Source organism: Copadichromis virginalis, linkage group LG18 (genome assembly GCF_057382275.1).
Source record: "Copadichromis virginalis isolate Kocher_CV1m ecotype Utaka linkage group LG18, C_Virginalis_male_GT1.1, whole genome shotgun sequence".
NCBI classification, from domain to species: Eukaryota; Metazoa; Chordata; class Actinopteri; order Cichliformes; family Cichlidae; genus Copadichromis; species Copadichromis virginalis.
The window spans coordinates 32,215,615-32,232,733 of NC_140635.1; the positions used below are offsets into that span (position 1 = coordinate 32,215,615).

At 40.4% G+C, this 17,119-nt stretch overlaps 1 protein-coding gene across 1 annotated transcript; it reads left to right on the plus strand.

Moving 5' to 3' along the window:
- The first annotated feature begins 6,288 nt into the window (after positions 1-6,288).
- Positions 6,289-9,957, plus strand: LOC146688319 (von Willebrand factor-like). Its single transcript, XM_085440426.1, has 8 exons — positions 6,289-6,387; positions 8,002-8,086; positions 8,201-8,330; positions 8,492-8,735; positions 9,006-9,195; positions 9,320-9,407; positions 9,517-9,579; positions 9,735-9,957. Exons 1-8 carry the CDS (start codon positions 6,289-6,291, stop codon positions 9,955-9,957), a joined length of 1,122 nt encoding a protein of 373 aa, XP_085296552.1.
- Positions 9,958-17,119: the final 7,162 nt, after the last annotated feature.

Sequence of the window (17,119 nt, forward strand, 5' to 3'; positions counted from 1 at the left end):
TTGCTTGCTGTGTAATTATATTGTCTTCAACGTTCCAGCGAATAGGTTCAAGCTACAAACCTATCATTAATTGGTCCTTTGAGAGCCGGAGCCCTGGAGTCGACATTCACCAAGGGGAGAAGAGACACGCTGAAAGACTGACGTCAGCCAGGAAGTTCCTGTAGTAAAGTCCCGAGACGTGAGAGTTTGTCATCAGGCCAGTGGATGAGCTGTCTGTTTTCTCTCCTTGATGAATGGCGATCGGCGGGATCCGAGGCTATACTACACGCTAAGCAACACCGAGTAAGTTTAGAGTCCAACTCTATAACTGTACGTCTTCGCCGCTCAGTGGGGCGTTGTCCGTGGCCGCTTAGTGGGGATAAATTCGCAGTCTTAGTGGGGCGATGTACAAAGCCGCTCAGTGGGGTTTTTTTGTACAGAAGCATTAAGTCGCAGAGTTGCGCAGTTCGAACTTTTTTGGTTCGCCGTCTTAGTGGGGAGAAATGTAGACCGCTTTGTGGGGTCCGCCGCTTTGTGGGGTATTGAGAAGTTCCGCGGGGTCCAGATTGTGCTGGACAATAGCCCTTTTTTGTGTTGTTGTTGTTGTTGTGTGAGTGTGTAAGGAGCAGAACACGTGGTCTGTGACGTCAGCAGCTGTTGTTGTTATCATGAAATCCTAAGCAACCAAGAGTGTGTCAGAGGGTGACAGACGTTTATGCTGGACTTTGCTCCTGGCAGCACAAAGTATTTAAATAAAAATAAAAGAGAGCGACGGCTCCATGGCTGCGCGGGTTTCACGCGGACCTGAGCCGTGCGGTTAATCGCAGGCTTATAAATGGAAGAGATTCAAATGTTAGAAGTTTTCAGAAAACACATCAGCCTTGAAGAGCGTGTGGAGAAGGCCAGCCCACATCAGCAGCACTTAAGATATGCTCTGGTGAATGGCTTTCCCCCACCCCTTGCTGACACAAAATGTTTATTCTTTAGCTTGTTCGACAACAGCCTGTGCTCCAGACCATAGATTTAATTGAGGTGGATAGTTGTTAAAAGTAATCTGCATTAAGCTTAGGGTTGCTCAAATTCAGTACAATGACATATGAGATGAAGTAAAATAGGCAAATATTTAAACTAATGAAGTGCATAGAGGCACTTGACCTGTGTGAAAGACTGTCGTCTTAATATGAGCCATTGTTGAGATATAGAGCACACCTGTGAAAACAACTGTTACGGATTCAAATATTGGGGATGGATACAAGAGGAAAAGCCAAAAGAACAACACTGGTCCGGCCGGGTTAAGTCAAACAATGATTTTAATGGTCACACGCGTAGGAGATGGACACTGTACGCAGACAGCCTCAGATCTCAAAATGGTGGAGCATTGATCAAACTCTTATAGCCTCTAGTGGCCCCCACCTAATTATAAAAGCCTAAACATTCACATTCTTTCTCTCACACAGCGCCTAAGCTACGGCCTTGGCTCCCTGTTTATCTGCTCCTGCTGAGATGGGGCAGAAAACTGCAGTATGTTCTGTTCTCTTCTAATCAGACAAATAAGGCGATGACTTTCTGCGAACAGTATTTCTTATAACTCAGCAGTATAATGCATCATAAAACAATATCATTCATTCACAATAAGTCAGCAGTTTAATGCAATGCAAATCAGTTTAACAAATGCAATAGTTTTCACCTTCTTCTAATTCAGGAGAATAATGCAAACCAAAACTACATAATAATTCACAATCTTTAATTAGGGGTCTAACATGGCATACAATAATATTATAATCCCACACTCCCCCTGTTGAGCTCTTTAGAATAAAGAGCTCACCTACACCCTGCAATCCAGTGTGGCCGGGTTCATTTCTTCTTACCGCTCAGGTCCTTTGTCCCCCTGTTGGGTGAACCATATGTGAGATGGCCTCTGTGTTTGCGCAGTTCAGATGCAAGAAAAACTATTATTACAACAGTAGCAGGTACAGATGACACTCCCCAGTTCTGCCACAGCTTTATTTTGGTGCTACCTTATACCCTCCAGACGTATTCAGACTAGAACCCCTGTCCGAGGAGCTTTTAGCCTCTATTTTATTGCTGCAGCTACCAGTGTCGTCCAGTTGGGTGATCATCTGCTCGTCTTTCTTCAACCTCAGGGGTTAGACAACCCTTCAGTCGTTGCACAGATCAGGGGATTATTCTGCCCCGATTTCAAACAACGATCTGTGTATCCTCCGGTCCTGTGTATCCTCCAGAAAAAGGAACAGGAACGTGTCCCCCTTTTGACCAAGAGCCTCTCGAACCTCGCTGGTCAGGTGTTCCTGGATTTCCGCCAACCCCTTCATGGTTATTGCTGTGTTTATGGGATCCATCCTTTTGAGGTGACTAATCGGAGCCCAAGCGCCATGACACTTGAACCCAGTTGGTGTCTCGGCAGTCACTGTGTCTGTCTCTGCTGCGAAGGATCCTCGTATATCTGTGACCTCGTCTGGTGTCTGTTCCTTTCTCTGTAAGAGACAGAAAACCAAAACACCTCTCTGCCTAGCCCTAATAATCTAATGTTGTTATCTACTGATCTTCTGGCGATTCAGAATTGGTTTAGAATATTCAGAATGTCCCAGGGACTTATTCTAATCATATCCTATGTGTGTGTAAGCGTGTTTGCATTTAGCCCTCTGCACTCAAAGTCAATACCTGCAATATATCAGTCCGGACCATCACGCCGAACGAAGCTTATGACCTTCAAAAGACCAAATGCCAACTCATTATAAGCACATTTGCAAGGCGTGTCTGAAAATTATTAAAACCACTCATTTTAACAAAAGACATCAAAAACAAATTAGCCATTTTTAATTCTAACATTTGCCCCCCGTTTTCATGTGTTTGCTTCCGCCTACTGTCCCACGGTTTCCTCTCCAGTGTGGTACTCAGCTTCTCATGAACACAGGCATTTTATCATCTAAACGCTATTCAGTTCATTTCAATGATTAACGCTTAAACATGGAAATAATGATTTATGCTTCTCACTGATTCTATAAAAAAGTCCGGAAACCTCTATTAGCTTAAGCTTTACCATACCTACGTCATTAAAACACAAATGAAGTCATAAAAATGTTCATATAATCCTTGTTTGATGTTAAAACTCAACTTCCCCCCTTTTTTGACACATTCCCATGTGTCAAATCAACAGAGCTAGAAAATTAAAAGAAAAGGTTAGTGACCTCGTATCTTAGAAAGTATGAGACTTTCTCCTATCCAGTGTCGTTGCTCCAGTCCTGTCATCCTGTGTTAGGGAATGAAATCATTTTAATTGTCATGTTAGATCTGTTCAACTCCTGGCTCTGCCCAGAGCCTGCGTCCGCAGAATTGCCAAGAAACAAAACCTGTAATAATATGAACTTCACTTCAATATGAACCTGTTGACTATTTCTGAGACAGCAAAGGAAGATTCTCTCCTCCTCGAGGACAGGCACTGACTCCCACTTATCTCCTGGAGCCAACTGTCCCTTATGGAGACACAACAATGCAGCCACAAGGTTTTGCAGATTGTTAAGTTGATCTGTGTGTAATGCTCGGAATCAGGTATGTAATATTAAATGAATGTTGTTTAATCAACTGCCACTACTTAAAACTTAGCAAAAGATATAACTGAATAAAAGAGCACAAAGAAAAGCATGATATCAGTGTTATGTAAGCGCGTGCGGCCTTCTATGCTCGAAGTCACTCCAGTCCATAGATCAGCCAAACATCGCGTTGACTGTAGCTTTTAACCCTTATTAACTTCAGCACAACTCTATAATGAGCAACAAACTGCAATATGTATAAAAATGATCATGGTTACACCTGCAATGAAAGATTATATGATTATTCTAACACCTGTAAATAGAAGATTAACCTGAGGTTATAACAATCACTGTAAAACAAATGTTAATGTAATGTCAATAGCTTAAAAAAATGTTTAATGCAATGCTTGTTATATGATTCTTATGTAATAATAATGCTGATGCTAAAATAACAGTAAAACACCCCCTTTTATCCCGTTTATAACCTTCACACATAAACGTTTATCCATGCCTCTTTTAATTTCACTTCCCCCTGTTTTCCCCTCAATGACCACAGCAGGGGAATCTATGTTTTGATTCAGCCATGAATGCAGCTCACCTGATTAATCACTGAGCCCCACCGTCACTGGCGTCTGACAGGGTGGCGCTGCATACTCTTCCTTTAATGTCACTATTTTCAATCTGTTAATTAGAGTGCTTAAACATGAAGTAGACTACGTCCACAACAAGTCAATACAGCTGTAAATGTGGCCAATTATCAATCTATTACCAATCAATAATGAAAAATAGCTTTTATTTTATGCATGCTTTTAGTCAACCACTCACCCAGAGGGTTACCAATCCCAGAAAATTTCTTCTCCTCATTTAATGAGTCCGTCCTCCTTCCATGCCCTGGTAACTGGTTCATCCAGAGCTGTATCATCTTGAAACATATATGCAACAAGCCAAACCACACCTTGTTCACACCAACACTTTTCCGCCCTGAAGATGTCCAACGCCATCTTAGTCTGGACCAGGGTTTTAATAGTTTTGCAATTTTCATTAGTTTTATTTTTATTTAGTTTCGACTTCAGATTTTCAATTTCCTGTCAGTTGTAATTAGTTTTTACCAATTGTTTGCTAGTTTAGTTTAGTTTCTATTTTTTCTCCTGAAAATCCTTAGTTTCAGTTTAGTTTTGATTAGTTTCAGTTATAGCTTTAGTTGTGTTTGCAATAACTAAGTGTAATGAAATCCCCGTTCCATCATATCAGTCATGCTCTTCTGCTTATCCTTGGGTATTGAGACTATTAACTCTTGCAGCACCAGGATGGTCGTAATTTTGGTTCAAGTGAATTGATAAACTTTTTGAAGGCAATTGACTCACACAGTTATGTAGATGTCCCCATCCTGTTGTCTCGGGATGCATCACGCTGTCTTGCCTGGGGTTAGCTTCTGTTTTCTGGGGAAGAGGGTTGAGTGTGCTCCCTTACCTTCTCAAGGTAAGCTAGGTTAGCCTTCTGGTGTGAGCTTTTCAAGTGCACTTTAAGATTTGTGGGAGTTTTTTCCCTTTAGAAATGTCCCTTTATCCAAAACACAGTCATATTCAAAGTAATCCCAAATTGGACTCTGGCGCTTTCTCCCGACTTTTCCTGACCTGAGTCTGCGCGTGGACGGAGCAGCAACCAGTGTCGCCAACTCCTCAATAAGGAAAATCGCTATTGGTTGTCCTAAAAGTCGCTAGAAGTCGCTAAATGACGTCATCGCCTAATTTGCATAATTGGTCATGCTAATCTCATTGTAACCTAAGTTGTTGGAGAGAGAAATAACATCGTGGAAGAGACATAAAGTGAGTAAAAAACGTCCTAAATGCATTTAGAGTCTATTTAGAACTATAAATTAAATTTCTTTTAGCAATTATTGTTTTTTTGACACAATTCCAACCCTGCTCCTTTACCTGGGCTTGGACCGGCAAAAGTGACCCGAAATAGGCACTCTTGTGGAGTTACTTTGTGTGTTTATAACTAGTTTTAAACCTTGTGATCCACAAAACAGCATAAGAGTAAAACAGTAAAACAAGAACTGACTGCGTTACAGCATCCGCTGCTTGTTGAGAGTAAAAGTGATACACGCTTTCACGTCTTTTTTTTAGCTAAGGGGTCTGAAAACTCGCTAAATATAGCGACAAAGTTGCTAAGTTGGCAACACTGGCAGCAACACAGATGACACGACTAACGTACTGCCACCTGCTGGCATAATGAGACAGCAAGAAAAAATCTGGAAACTAAACTTCATCTTCACCCTTGACTATCGTATGACACACACACATCAATGAAAACGAAACACATTTTGCTATAAATTCAGTTAATTTTAGTTAGTTTTGTGAACACTCATTACAGTTTTAGTTAGTTTTCCTTTTTTGTTTTTATTTTTATTTCTGTTAACGAAAATGTTTTTTCACTTCTAGTTTTCGTTATTTCGTTAGTTTTTGTTAACGATAATAACCTTGGTCTGGACTGTCAATGGTGACTTTAATGCTGACTGTTCCGACAATCCATTTTATAACATTTCCTGGTCAGATTAGCCAATCTCTGTACACTGGAATAAACATAATCAACATGGTCAATATTTTTCCTGCGTGTTATTTCACCATCTTATCAATTCCAATGCTCCATCCTTATGTGGTTTGCGACATTATGTTTATCCACTCTGTCTCTAAATGTTTGAAGAATTTTTCAAGTTTGGGGTCAAATTTTGAGAATTTGACCATAAGTGAAAGTTATGGTGTTATCACCCCCTTCGGGGCTTACCTTTCCCAGTTTTGATGATATTCCTCCCTATTCTTTGCAAGTACCCCCTTTTGGTGGCGAGAAACTGTTGGTGTGGTCAAGTGGGTGCTGTAAAAACAAAAGCTCAGGACAGATCAGTCACCAGTCATGTACTCACACACAAAATTAGCATATATCGAATTTCATATTGATCCTCTGAGTGTAATGGTACGTTTTAATTTGAATTTCTCAAAGCTAAACACAATATTTTTCTTTATTTTGCTCTTGTTCTTGTGCAGCACCACCCCTCAGCACATGCCCCTGTCGGTTATATCTGTACTTTTCTGAATTATTGACTATTTCAATGAAGGGACCTAAAAGACGGGGACCAGTGTTTATTATTACATATCTCCATTTTGAGTGTGACAAGTCTATCATTCCCCTGTTATTCACAGACCTCAATAGAGGGTTTTTTGGCTTTTTTTTTTTTCCTCTATAAAAGTTAATTGACTCTTTACAGTGGCCTGCTATGGTTAATAATAACACGTTCAGTCATGAGTGAAATCAAACCTTTTCTTCACTTTAGCATTTAACATTCCCAACAATATAATGTGATACATTAATTAAAACAGAGCTACTAAAACACAATTTTCTTAATGCAAACATCAGTAACTCAAAATTAGCAACCAAAGGGTTAAGTCTGCATTTCACACTCATGTGAAGCTACAGCCTCCCCCTTTAGTCTCTGTCATCCTTCTGTTCCTGCAAAAACAAAACGAAGCAAGACAAAACATCCACCCTTCTTTTACAGGCTGGGTGAATTGTTTGTGGACATTTACTAATCCTAAAGTCGGTACCGTTTTTGTCTCAGTATCAAGTCAGTTAAAACTTTTAGTCGTCAGTCCATCACAGTCCAGTCACATGCATACATCCACACACATTCATACCAGATATTGCTGATAATGGAGTCTCACGCGCAACCTATTCGAGCCTCCATCACCAGCAAGATGACGTCATCATTTTAAAGGAAAACAGTTCCTTGTGTTTTTTTTGGACTGGATTGACTCGCTGCAATCCTTTTAGGCTCAGGACTTCTCATGTGATCAATGTCCCATCTTTCTCCCAAGCCCATTATAATCATGGAGAAAAATACTTTGCGACTGTTTTCAGTAAGAATATTTTATAGCGCTTTAAAGTTCAATCTCTCAGGCCTGAGAGATTCACATTCGTTCTCTCACACAGCACCTAAGCTACGGCCTCCTGCTGAGATGGGGCAGAAAACTCCAGTATATTCTGTTCTCTTCTAATCAGACAAATAAGGCGATGACTTTCTGCGAACAGTATTTCTTATAACTCAGCAGTATAATGCATCATAAAACAATATCATTCATTCACAATAAATCAGCAGTCTAATGCAATGCAAATCAGTTTAACAAATGCAATAGTTATCACCTTCTTCTAATTCAGGAGAATAATGCAAAATATTTCTAACATTTTGAGTTATTTTCCAGTGTTAGAAAATCAGCACTGCTCAGTGTTAGCCATTGTTAATCTTCAAAACTGACTAGGTTACTTTTAAACATATAACACTGTCAAAGTGTTAATTTAACACTCAATAGTGTTGTATTTAACACTCAGAGGTGTGCACCCATATAGACACTCTCCAGTGTTAATTTAACACTGGAGATTTTGCTGTGTAACATGAGTTTTGTGCGGTTCTGCTTAGGACTTGGAAGTTTACATCAGTGGTATCAAGGTGACTACAGTGTACAAGAATACAATACAAGATATCAGTGGATGCAGACACTTAGGTTGGTGAATCTCAGGCTCATTACTTTGACTCTGGGATGTTACAGGGAGTGCTGTGCCTTTCTGCTTGCTCTTGTTGGTTTTTAAACTAAAGTAAACCGTCCATCACTTCTCAGGTATTGCATATGAACCTGACACTGTGGTGAGCGCTGATCCAGAAACCTGCTCCAAACTCACCTGCTCTGAAACTGCAGTCCTTGAAACCATTGGCTGTGGTCCACTGGAGCGTTGTCAAGGAAACAACACGTGAATATAACCCCATTTATATTTAAAAGAAAGATCTGATGCATTAAGGGATTTTTTTTAATGTAATTTAATTAATTTTTTTTATTTTGTGTATTTGGTCTCTTCCTCATCAGCGGCTTATGAGGTTAGTGGTTGATTGTTTTCTTCTTTGCTTCCATCAGCTGTGTAGTGGACACCACCTGTACTGTGACTGGCCCAACTGTCATCAACGTCCACGGCCAACTCAACTTCATCAAGGATCGGTGTGCTTACTCTCTGGTTTCTATTCCGTCAATCCCAAACCTGTACCTCGTGGCAAATTTCAGAGACGGCCGTCGTGAAGATGTGAGCTTTTTGGACAGCGTGATACTGCGTCTAGATGGGCCAGGTGTTCATATTCACCTGGAACAAGGCGGGAGAGTTTGGGTAAGCTGCGTCAGGCAAGCTAAGGGTACATCTTTAACCATATTGCCATGTACATTGTTGCAGCCATTCCTCGATTCTCAATGGTGCTCATGGCAATTAATTAATGGTCATAACAATTCGGTCGATTGTTGGTCAGTGGTGCAAGTTTAGGTTATGCAAAGAAACTGCTGTGTTTCCTCGCATCGTTCTTCTCAGGGCTGTTAGAAGCAGTTCTTTCAGAGCTGTTGCTGTGAAATCAGCCTGTTTGTGTGTTTGACATGTTTCACTCAGTGTTTCCTCCACTTTGTCTCTGCTGTGATGCAGCTGGACAACTTCATGTTGACCCTTGAAAGTTTGCCTCAGCTGGTTCATGGTGTGCAGCTCTCTCAGGACCAAACTGGAGTCACTGCCAAGCTGTCGCTCTCCAACCTCAACATTTCTGTCTTCTTTGACGGCTACACCGCACAGATCCTCTTAGAAGGTACAGAAGATAAAGTTTAATTCATGTAACGTAAACTGTAAACTGTGCTGTTATTTATTCTTCTGTGTTTGTCCAGTTTGAATATTGATGCTGATCTGACTCATTCTGTCCTGATCCTGTGCAGGACCTGCTGGTTCATCTGTGGAGGGTCTGTGTGGAAACTCCAGCAGGTCTCTGAGTGACCTGAGGCTCTCTGAGTACAGCTCCACCAGGTAAGACCTCATCACAAGCTCAGAGTCCCTCTGACTGCTGCTGCTGCTGATGTTGCAGATATTCTGTTTGTATGAATGAGCCTGAACTTTGTTGTTTGTCGCCCCCTAGCTGTGAGATGCAGTACAGTGAGCCTGCTGACACCACGATCGACTGCACCAGTGTGACTGAACGGTGAGCAGACTGATCCACAAGGCAGGAAACATCTGTGTTGTACCTTGATCTCTGTGGTACATCACATGTAACTGCAGCACAGATAGAAGATAAACACATCTGATTACAGATTATCATTTTATTATCTTCAACTTCTTCTTCTGTCTGTGGTACAGCTGTAATCTCCTGAAGGAGGCGCCCTTCTCCTCCTGTAACAGTGACATTGACCCAGAGCCCTACATAACCGCCTGCACCAACACTTTGTGTAAATATCCTGCAGTGGACGGACTCAACTGTCAGTTCCTGAAGGCCTACGCCAGAGCCTGCAGTCTACACAACCACGCTCAGGATGGCTGGACATCAAAGACCGGCTGCTGTAAGACCTTAATAAGACATTAATAAGCTCTCCTTTGTTAAAGACCTGAACTGTGGATTTTTAGAGCTCCCACGTTTTCAGGATAATACATCAGTGTGTTCCTCTGTAGCCTCTGAGGCCTTCTGTCAGGACAGGACCTGCAGCGATCACGAGTTCTGTGGTGAGAAGACGGTCGGTGGTGACACTCGCTGCTTCTGTCGGGACATTTTTGCCTCCAAGTACCAAGAAATCAACTCTTTGGGTACGACAGTTGTGACATCACCATGACAACAGGGCTGAATAATGGAGGAAAGCTTCTAATTGTGATTTTTCTGACTGATATTGTGACGTTCAGGTGATGCAACGGTCTGCATGCAGGACTCTGCTTCAGTCACTCTGGTCGGTTGTCTCCTGGAGGACAAACACATCAATTACTCTGCTTTACAGCTCAACTACCCGACCTGCAGGGGTCAGGTGGACGAGCTCACCCACATGGTGACCTTCAGCTTCAACAGCAGCAACAGATGTGGGACGGTGGTCACGGTGGGTTTCATCTCCTGCTGTTTAAGCTTTGATCTCTGTGAATTCTAAAATTTTTGGTCATCTGAAGTTTATACCAGTCAGTCAACATCTTAAAGAGTATCAGATGTTAAAGATGAAACAATGAAGAACTTGCTTAGTATCTGATTATGTGACCCTGCAGACCAACAACAGCTACGTCATCTATAAGAACACCATCAGGAGCCAGAATTACTCTTCTGACGTCATCACTCGCAACCAGTGTTGGTCAAGTTACTTGAAAAAAGTAATCAGTAACTAATTACTGATTACTCCCCCAAAAAACTAATCCCGTTACTTTACTGATTACTTATTTTCAAAAGTAATTAATTACTTAGTTACTTAGTTACTTTTTAAAAACACGATTTACAACCTGAAGAGGTGATAAAGCTTTCAGCCCAATTCTACTTTTTCTGCATAATCCATCATACAAAATGTAATCAAATGGAAAAGTCTCTTTTTTTTTTAACTTGTTTTATCAGTTTTAATCTTTTAACTTTATGCATCAAGCAAAAATTTAATTATATGCAACATTCTCTGACTTGAATAAATTAGTTTAACATTTAAACCTATTTTCTACACATTCTAGCACATAAAATAAAATATTTTTTGTGTTTACACTCACTCTTTCAAATAGATGCAAGTAAAACACAGCAGAAAATAAATAAAGTCAAAGACTAGCGGTCCTGTTGCTCTATTTTCACCTGTAAAGCAGGACTGGGGGTAGGCGGAGGTTTACCCTGGTGCAGGTGAGCCGCAGCGGTCAGTTGAAGAATCCGCGAGTTTCTCTGTGAGTTTCCCATTACGTCGTTGCGCACTCGGTGCTTGCTTGGAAGTTTAGGGGGTTTTTTCGCTGTAAAAAGTTTTCTTCCCACGCACAACGGACACTAATGTTTTTGTCACTTTTTATGGAATCAAACACAAAATAAGGTCAGTACTTCCAAGCTTTAAACGCTGCACGCTCATACTCTCTCCCACAATCGATATATGATCCATTGTTGATCTGCACACAGCTGTTGTCACTAGCGGCGCACTCGCTTACGTCACTGTCGTGAGACATTCTCGCAAAAAAATCACGGTTTTAGTAACGCAGTAACGCAGCGTTCCTACGGGAAAGTAACGGTAATCTAATTACCAATTTTGCAATAGTAATCCCTTACTTTACTCGTTACTTGAAAAAAGTAATCAGATTACAGTAACGCGTTATAAGTAGCGCGTTACTGCCCATCTCTGGTGACCATAGCAAACAGGAAACTAATGTTGTAGGAGATGAGGCAAGCACTGAATTATTTTAAATCTTGTTAGGCAGAATTTAGAAGTTGACCACACATGTACACAATACTATGCACCCCAGATTATTTCAGAGCATTAAAAACAAAACAAAAACTAAGCTTTATGCAAAAAGACTACAAGAATTTCAGAATTTTTTGGGATGAGTTTTTGGGTTCACTTTCTCACAAGAAGAACGCCGGTGAGATTTGATCCAGGAGTTTAAATCTGTACCATGACCGCTTTCGTGCATTTTTCAGGATGTCAGTGGGGCAGTTTGAGGTTTGGTTAGCAGAGTTGGGAAGACATCTGTGGAGGCAGAGAAGTAATTTTAGGGAACTGACTGACAGGGAACAGGAGCAGCTTCTAGCTGTGTATCTGAGGTAAAATAAAGGCCTGAATACTTGCAGATGATTTTGAGCTTCTAGAAATAAATTGAACACATCATTTTTGAAGTGAGAAATGTATTTGGTGACTCAAAGTCCTCCTAGAAGCAAGTCCTTCCACTCAGTTTCTTAAAAGCCTCCTGACACTTTAAACATTAGAAAAATTTATTTCAGTTGGCTGTTTAATGTTTTTGCCAAGTACTCTTTAAAATACCAGAATAGAGAGGATGGAGGATTTAAGTTTATTAGATTGATCAGTATTGCTGAACTATGAAATATTTTGAGTGCAGTGTGTTTTTTGCATACAGGCATAACAGAATAGCTTTAGTGTTTTGTTTTTTAAACTTGAGAATGAACTTATACAAAATGCAGCAAGATATTCAAAAAACATTTTTAATGATTAAAAAATACACTATATCGGATTCATATCAGTATCGGACATATAAAGTGGTATCGTGCCATCTCTAGTATATACAGAATGTGGCAACTGAAGTATACACAGAGGGAAATTCAGGGAAGTGCAGACAGCCATGTAGAACGAGACCCAGCTGAACTAAATTATCAACAATGGCACAAGGAAAGCACAAGCACACCAACTCAAAATAAACCAAAAATGTCATAATTATCTGTCAAGTTTATTTCTAAAGTACATTTAAAAACTACAGCTGATGATTAAAGTTATGTACATCTAAAAGAAAATTCAAATAACATAAAACAGAGGACACAATCAAAGTTTAGATTCAACAGTTTTTCCAAACAGTTAGAGTTGAAGCATTCGCAGAGACAACCCTGTGTTTCATCCCTGACCACCAAATACAGCACCGAGCTCCTGTCAGAGCTTCACACTGCAGTGATAAAGCTGTGCTGCACAGTGGGGACCTAAACATAATCATCAAATTAATGACAATGATAACACGATCACATGCTTAACTTGTTACAGACAAATATACACAATACACCTTTTACCTGACATCCTGTCAGAAAACACTGGAATTCAGCCTACACCTAAAAATTTCCATGTATGGTGGATCCTAGATGCACTCCAGCTGTCGATGGTGTACTGCCCACAACTCAACAATGGCCTCTGGGAACAGACATAAATAAAAAGTTGTGTAATGTTCAATCTCACATCCTGTCCAACCTTTTGGAATGAGGTCTGTCACACTAGGTGTTTTGGCAAGATGCACTCCAGAAAACATGCCTGTCACCTTTTCATTGACATTTACATTAATTTTAATGTAAATCAAATTAATTTGATTTGCATTAATTAACATTAATTGTGTGTAACCACATAATTTCCTCAGGGATTAATAAAGTATTCTGAATGTGTCATTTAGTTCACTAATTAGTAGCATTTACCTTCACGACAGTGGTGATGTCTTTCAATTTGTAGCACAGCAAGTTTTTTGTGTTTATGATTCTGTGAGAATCGCTCCACATGGTTTACCCAAAGTATGTTGATTTCCTCAAAATCAAATGTGAAATGCGCCCTTATATCTGCTCCTCCCAAGCCTTGACATTCTAGATGTCTCATCCAAGTTTTTATAAATCTCAAAATACCTAAAAATTGTCTTTGTGTCCTTGCATGATGATACTGTAACTAGTTTTGTGTTTTTGCAAATATTTTGTTGACTCCTTTCAAATAAAGGGGGTTTTCCACATACTTCACTCAAGTAAAATTGTTAAAAGTTAAATTGTCTACATTCCCCACTGGTTCCTGGTCCCTAAAAAGGTACCGTCTGAGCAGAAGCAGATGTAGATTAAAGTTGTTGTAATATGATGGCATTAACAGGACTCTAACAGTGTGAATACACAGTCATCCCAAAGATGAGGTGCAGTGAGGGTGACACGAAAACTTTCAGTGCATGCAAAATGACATCATTGCACTGAAAGATCCTCATTTTACACTCGGCTCCACTAAAATCCCATCTTGATGCAGTCTGGCCAGTTTAAAATACGTGTTCTTGCACAAAAGCACAACCAGAATACCATAGTAAAATGTCATGTGATTGAAAAAGTGAGACTGTGATGAAGATGATGTACATACGACAAAAATTAAATTTTTGCAAGAAATGCATTTTGAAAGTACACATAGTGTACTTTCTGTGGTGCAGTTTGTTAGCCCGAGTACATAAGCATACGCCGACAGATGTTCACCATCAGAGAAGCATGTACAAACTTAACGGTTCTTGATTCAGAGCCCAAATGTCAGAGTAAAGGAAGGCTTTCAGAATGTAAAGTGCGTATTGTTGTTAGCTGTAATAAAATCCCAGTGGGAACAAAATGTACACTAAAGTCCTTATTATCCAAACTGTTCCACATCCTGTATCTGTGTCTACACCGAGTCAAAGCAACATGACGTATAATGGGGTTTTTCAGATGAGTGTGTTAAGGACTGATAACAACTACGTAACACTGACACGATAACCTGTAAACATGCTGTGTACTCAAATGCATCTTTTGATATTTCAGAGGGCTGATAAAGGGACTGTGGGAGCTTTTCTATCTGTTACACCCAATAATTCTGACATGAAGCTGATGCTAATGACACTTACTAGAGAATTTTGTCAAACATCAGAAAACCTGCTCACAAAGGATTGGATCAATGGGTCAGTGAGTCCAAAGACTAAGCACAACGATCCTTCTAACATCTTTAAATGTAATGACCAATATTTTACATCCTGTTATGTTCCCTCCATTCATCCGCTAAAATTTAAAATTTGGGTTAAAACTTTTCAAACTTCAACATGGCATGTGTAAACATACTAGTTTTCTTAAGTAAGCCTAAATTATTTCTGTTTCAGAATCTTATTGTCAAGAACAACAAAATTGTAATCAAACCCGTCCTGAAAAAAATACTTTTTTATTAAGCCACAGCTGTGCAAATGATCTAGTTTAACTTTAAATCCACAAAACTTGTGAAATAAGTTAAAACTGAGGATTATCTTTCAACTTACACAGATAAATTATGTCAAAACCAAAAGAAATCAGTTTAGACTTGAGAAAAAGACTTGCTGAGGCTCAGAAAGCTGGAGCTAAAAATACAACATTAACAAAAATTTTCCAGGTGTCAAGAAGTGGAGTGAGAAGGATCATCGATACATTCAAAGACAGCCAGACAGTACAGAACAAGCCTGGCAGAGACTGGAAGGAATAGATCTCAAAGACTGGACAGAAAACTAGTGAGAGACGTGTCTAAAGACCCCAGAACAACCAACTCCTAGCGAACCTCGTCCCCACAGTGAAACACGGTGAGGATGCTTCATAGTGGAAGGAAACATGAAGAAAGAAAATGTGACAACCCTGAAGGAAAACATCAAGCAGTCAGCAGCAAAACTGTGCTTGGGTCTTCACTTTGTCTTCCAACATAACCGCAAAACAAAACAGACGTGGCTCCTTCAGGAGGCGATGAAAAACCAGCTCACAATGAGCATTACTGACTGGCCTGCACAAAGTCCTGACCTGAAGCCTGCTGAACATCTGTGGAGGGAACTGAAGACCGAGCTCCATAAAAGATGATCGTCAAATCTGGAGGTGCTTGAGAATTTTGCAAAAGAAGAATAGGCTGGGGTTACTCGGTTCAGGCTGTTATCCAACAGAGACCACACACAGCTGACTGTTAGCATCAGTGATGCTAATAATTCTGACCCTGCTAGTTTTGTGTTTTTGCAAAGTAAGAAGTAATGTGAGCATTCAAAATAAAACTAGGATGTTTGAACACGCTGTTTTAAACATTCCTGCTCTGTTTAATGAAATGTTCATTGAGCGACTAATGACCTACAGTGAAGTGATCATATTAGCCAGTGAAAGAGTGACATTATTCCATTTTTACCTATAACAGTTGTGGCCGATCTGTGTTTAATTCTGGGTAACTCACTCTTACTGCTTAATCAGTCTCTCTGTAGCTACTTAGAGTTGTGTTGCTGGCATATGCGACGTGCTTCTGACAAAAATTGATTAGTGTATTAATCTTTTGTTAATCTGTCAGCACAAGGAGTGAACTAAAGGAATTTTTGTTTGATACGATATCTCTGGCCTCAAACGTTCCAGCCTTGGGACTCTCCTCCATCTCTGCCATCTCTGTATCTTGGTGGCCTTGACGACTTTCTTGCCCGTGTGCACTTGTGTTTGCAGCCACGTGGTGATTAGAAAGCTGAGATTACGAACGGGACCGGGACAAGATGTTGGTCACTAGAAAAATCTCAGCAATCAAAATTCATAAGGAATTATTTCTAATTTTATTCCATTTAAGAAGACATAAATGTTATATGCTGAAAGGTTTCAAAAAACACCTGAAGCTCTCGGGGGCTTATTTCAGGTGTCTCTCTGTAAGAGGCTGATTCATCAGTGGGAGGTTCCCATCAGGTAGCTCCTCCAGCCCTCCTCTCTACCCCACTGGTTCCTGGTCCCTAAAAAGGTACCGTCTGAGCAGAAGCAGATGTAGATTAAAGTTGTTGTAATATGATGGCATTAACAGGACTCTAACAGTGTGAATACACAGTCATCCCAAAGATGAGGTGCAGTGAGGGTGACACGAAAACGTTCAGCACAAGGAGTGAACTAAAGGAATTTTTGTTTGATACGATATCTCTGGCCTCAAACGTTCCAGCCTTGGGACTCTCCTCCATCTCTGCCATCTCTGTATCTTGGTGGCCTTGACGACTTTCTTGCCCGTGTGCACTTGTGTTTGCAGCCACGTGGTGATTAGAAAGCTGAGATTACGAACGGGACCGGGACAAGATGTTGGTCACTAGAAAAATCTCAGCAATCAAAATTCATAAGGAATTATTTCTAATTTTATTCCATTTAAGAAGACATAAATGTTATATGCTGAAAGGTTTCAAAAAACACCTGAAGCTCTCGGGGGCTTATTTCAGGTGTCTCTCTGTAAGAGGCTGATTCATCAGTGGGAGGTTCCCATCAGGTAGCTCCTCCAGCCCTCCTCTCTACCTGGGTGTGGACAGCAGGAAGGATCCAAATAAAGAGAGACGGA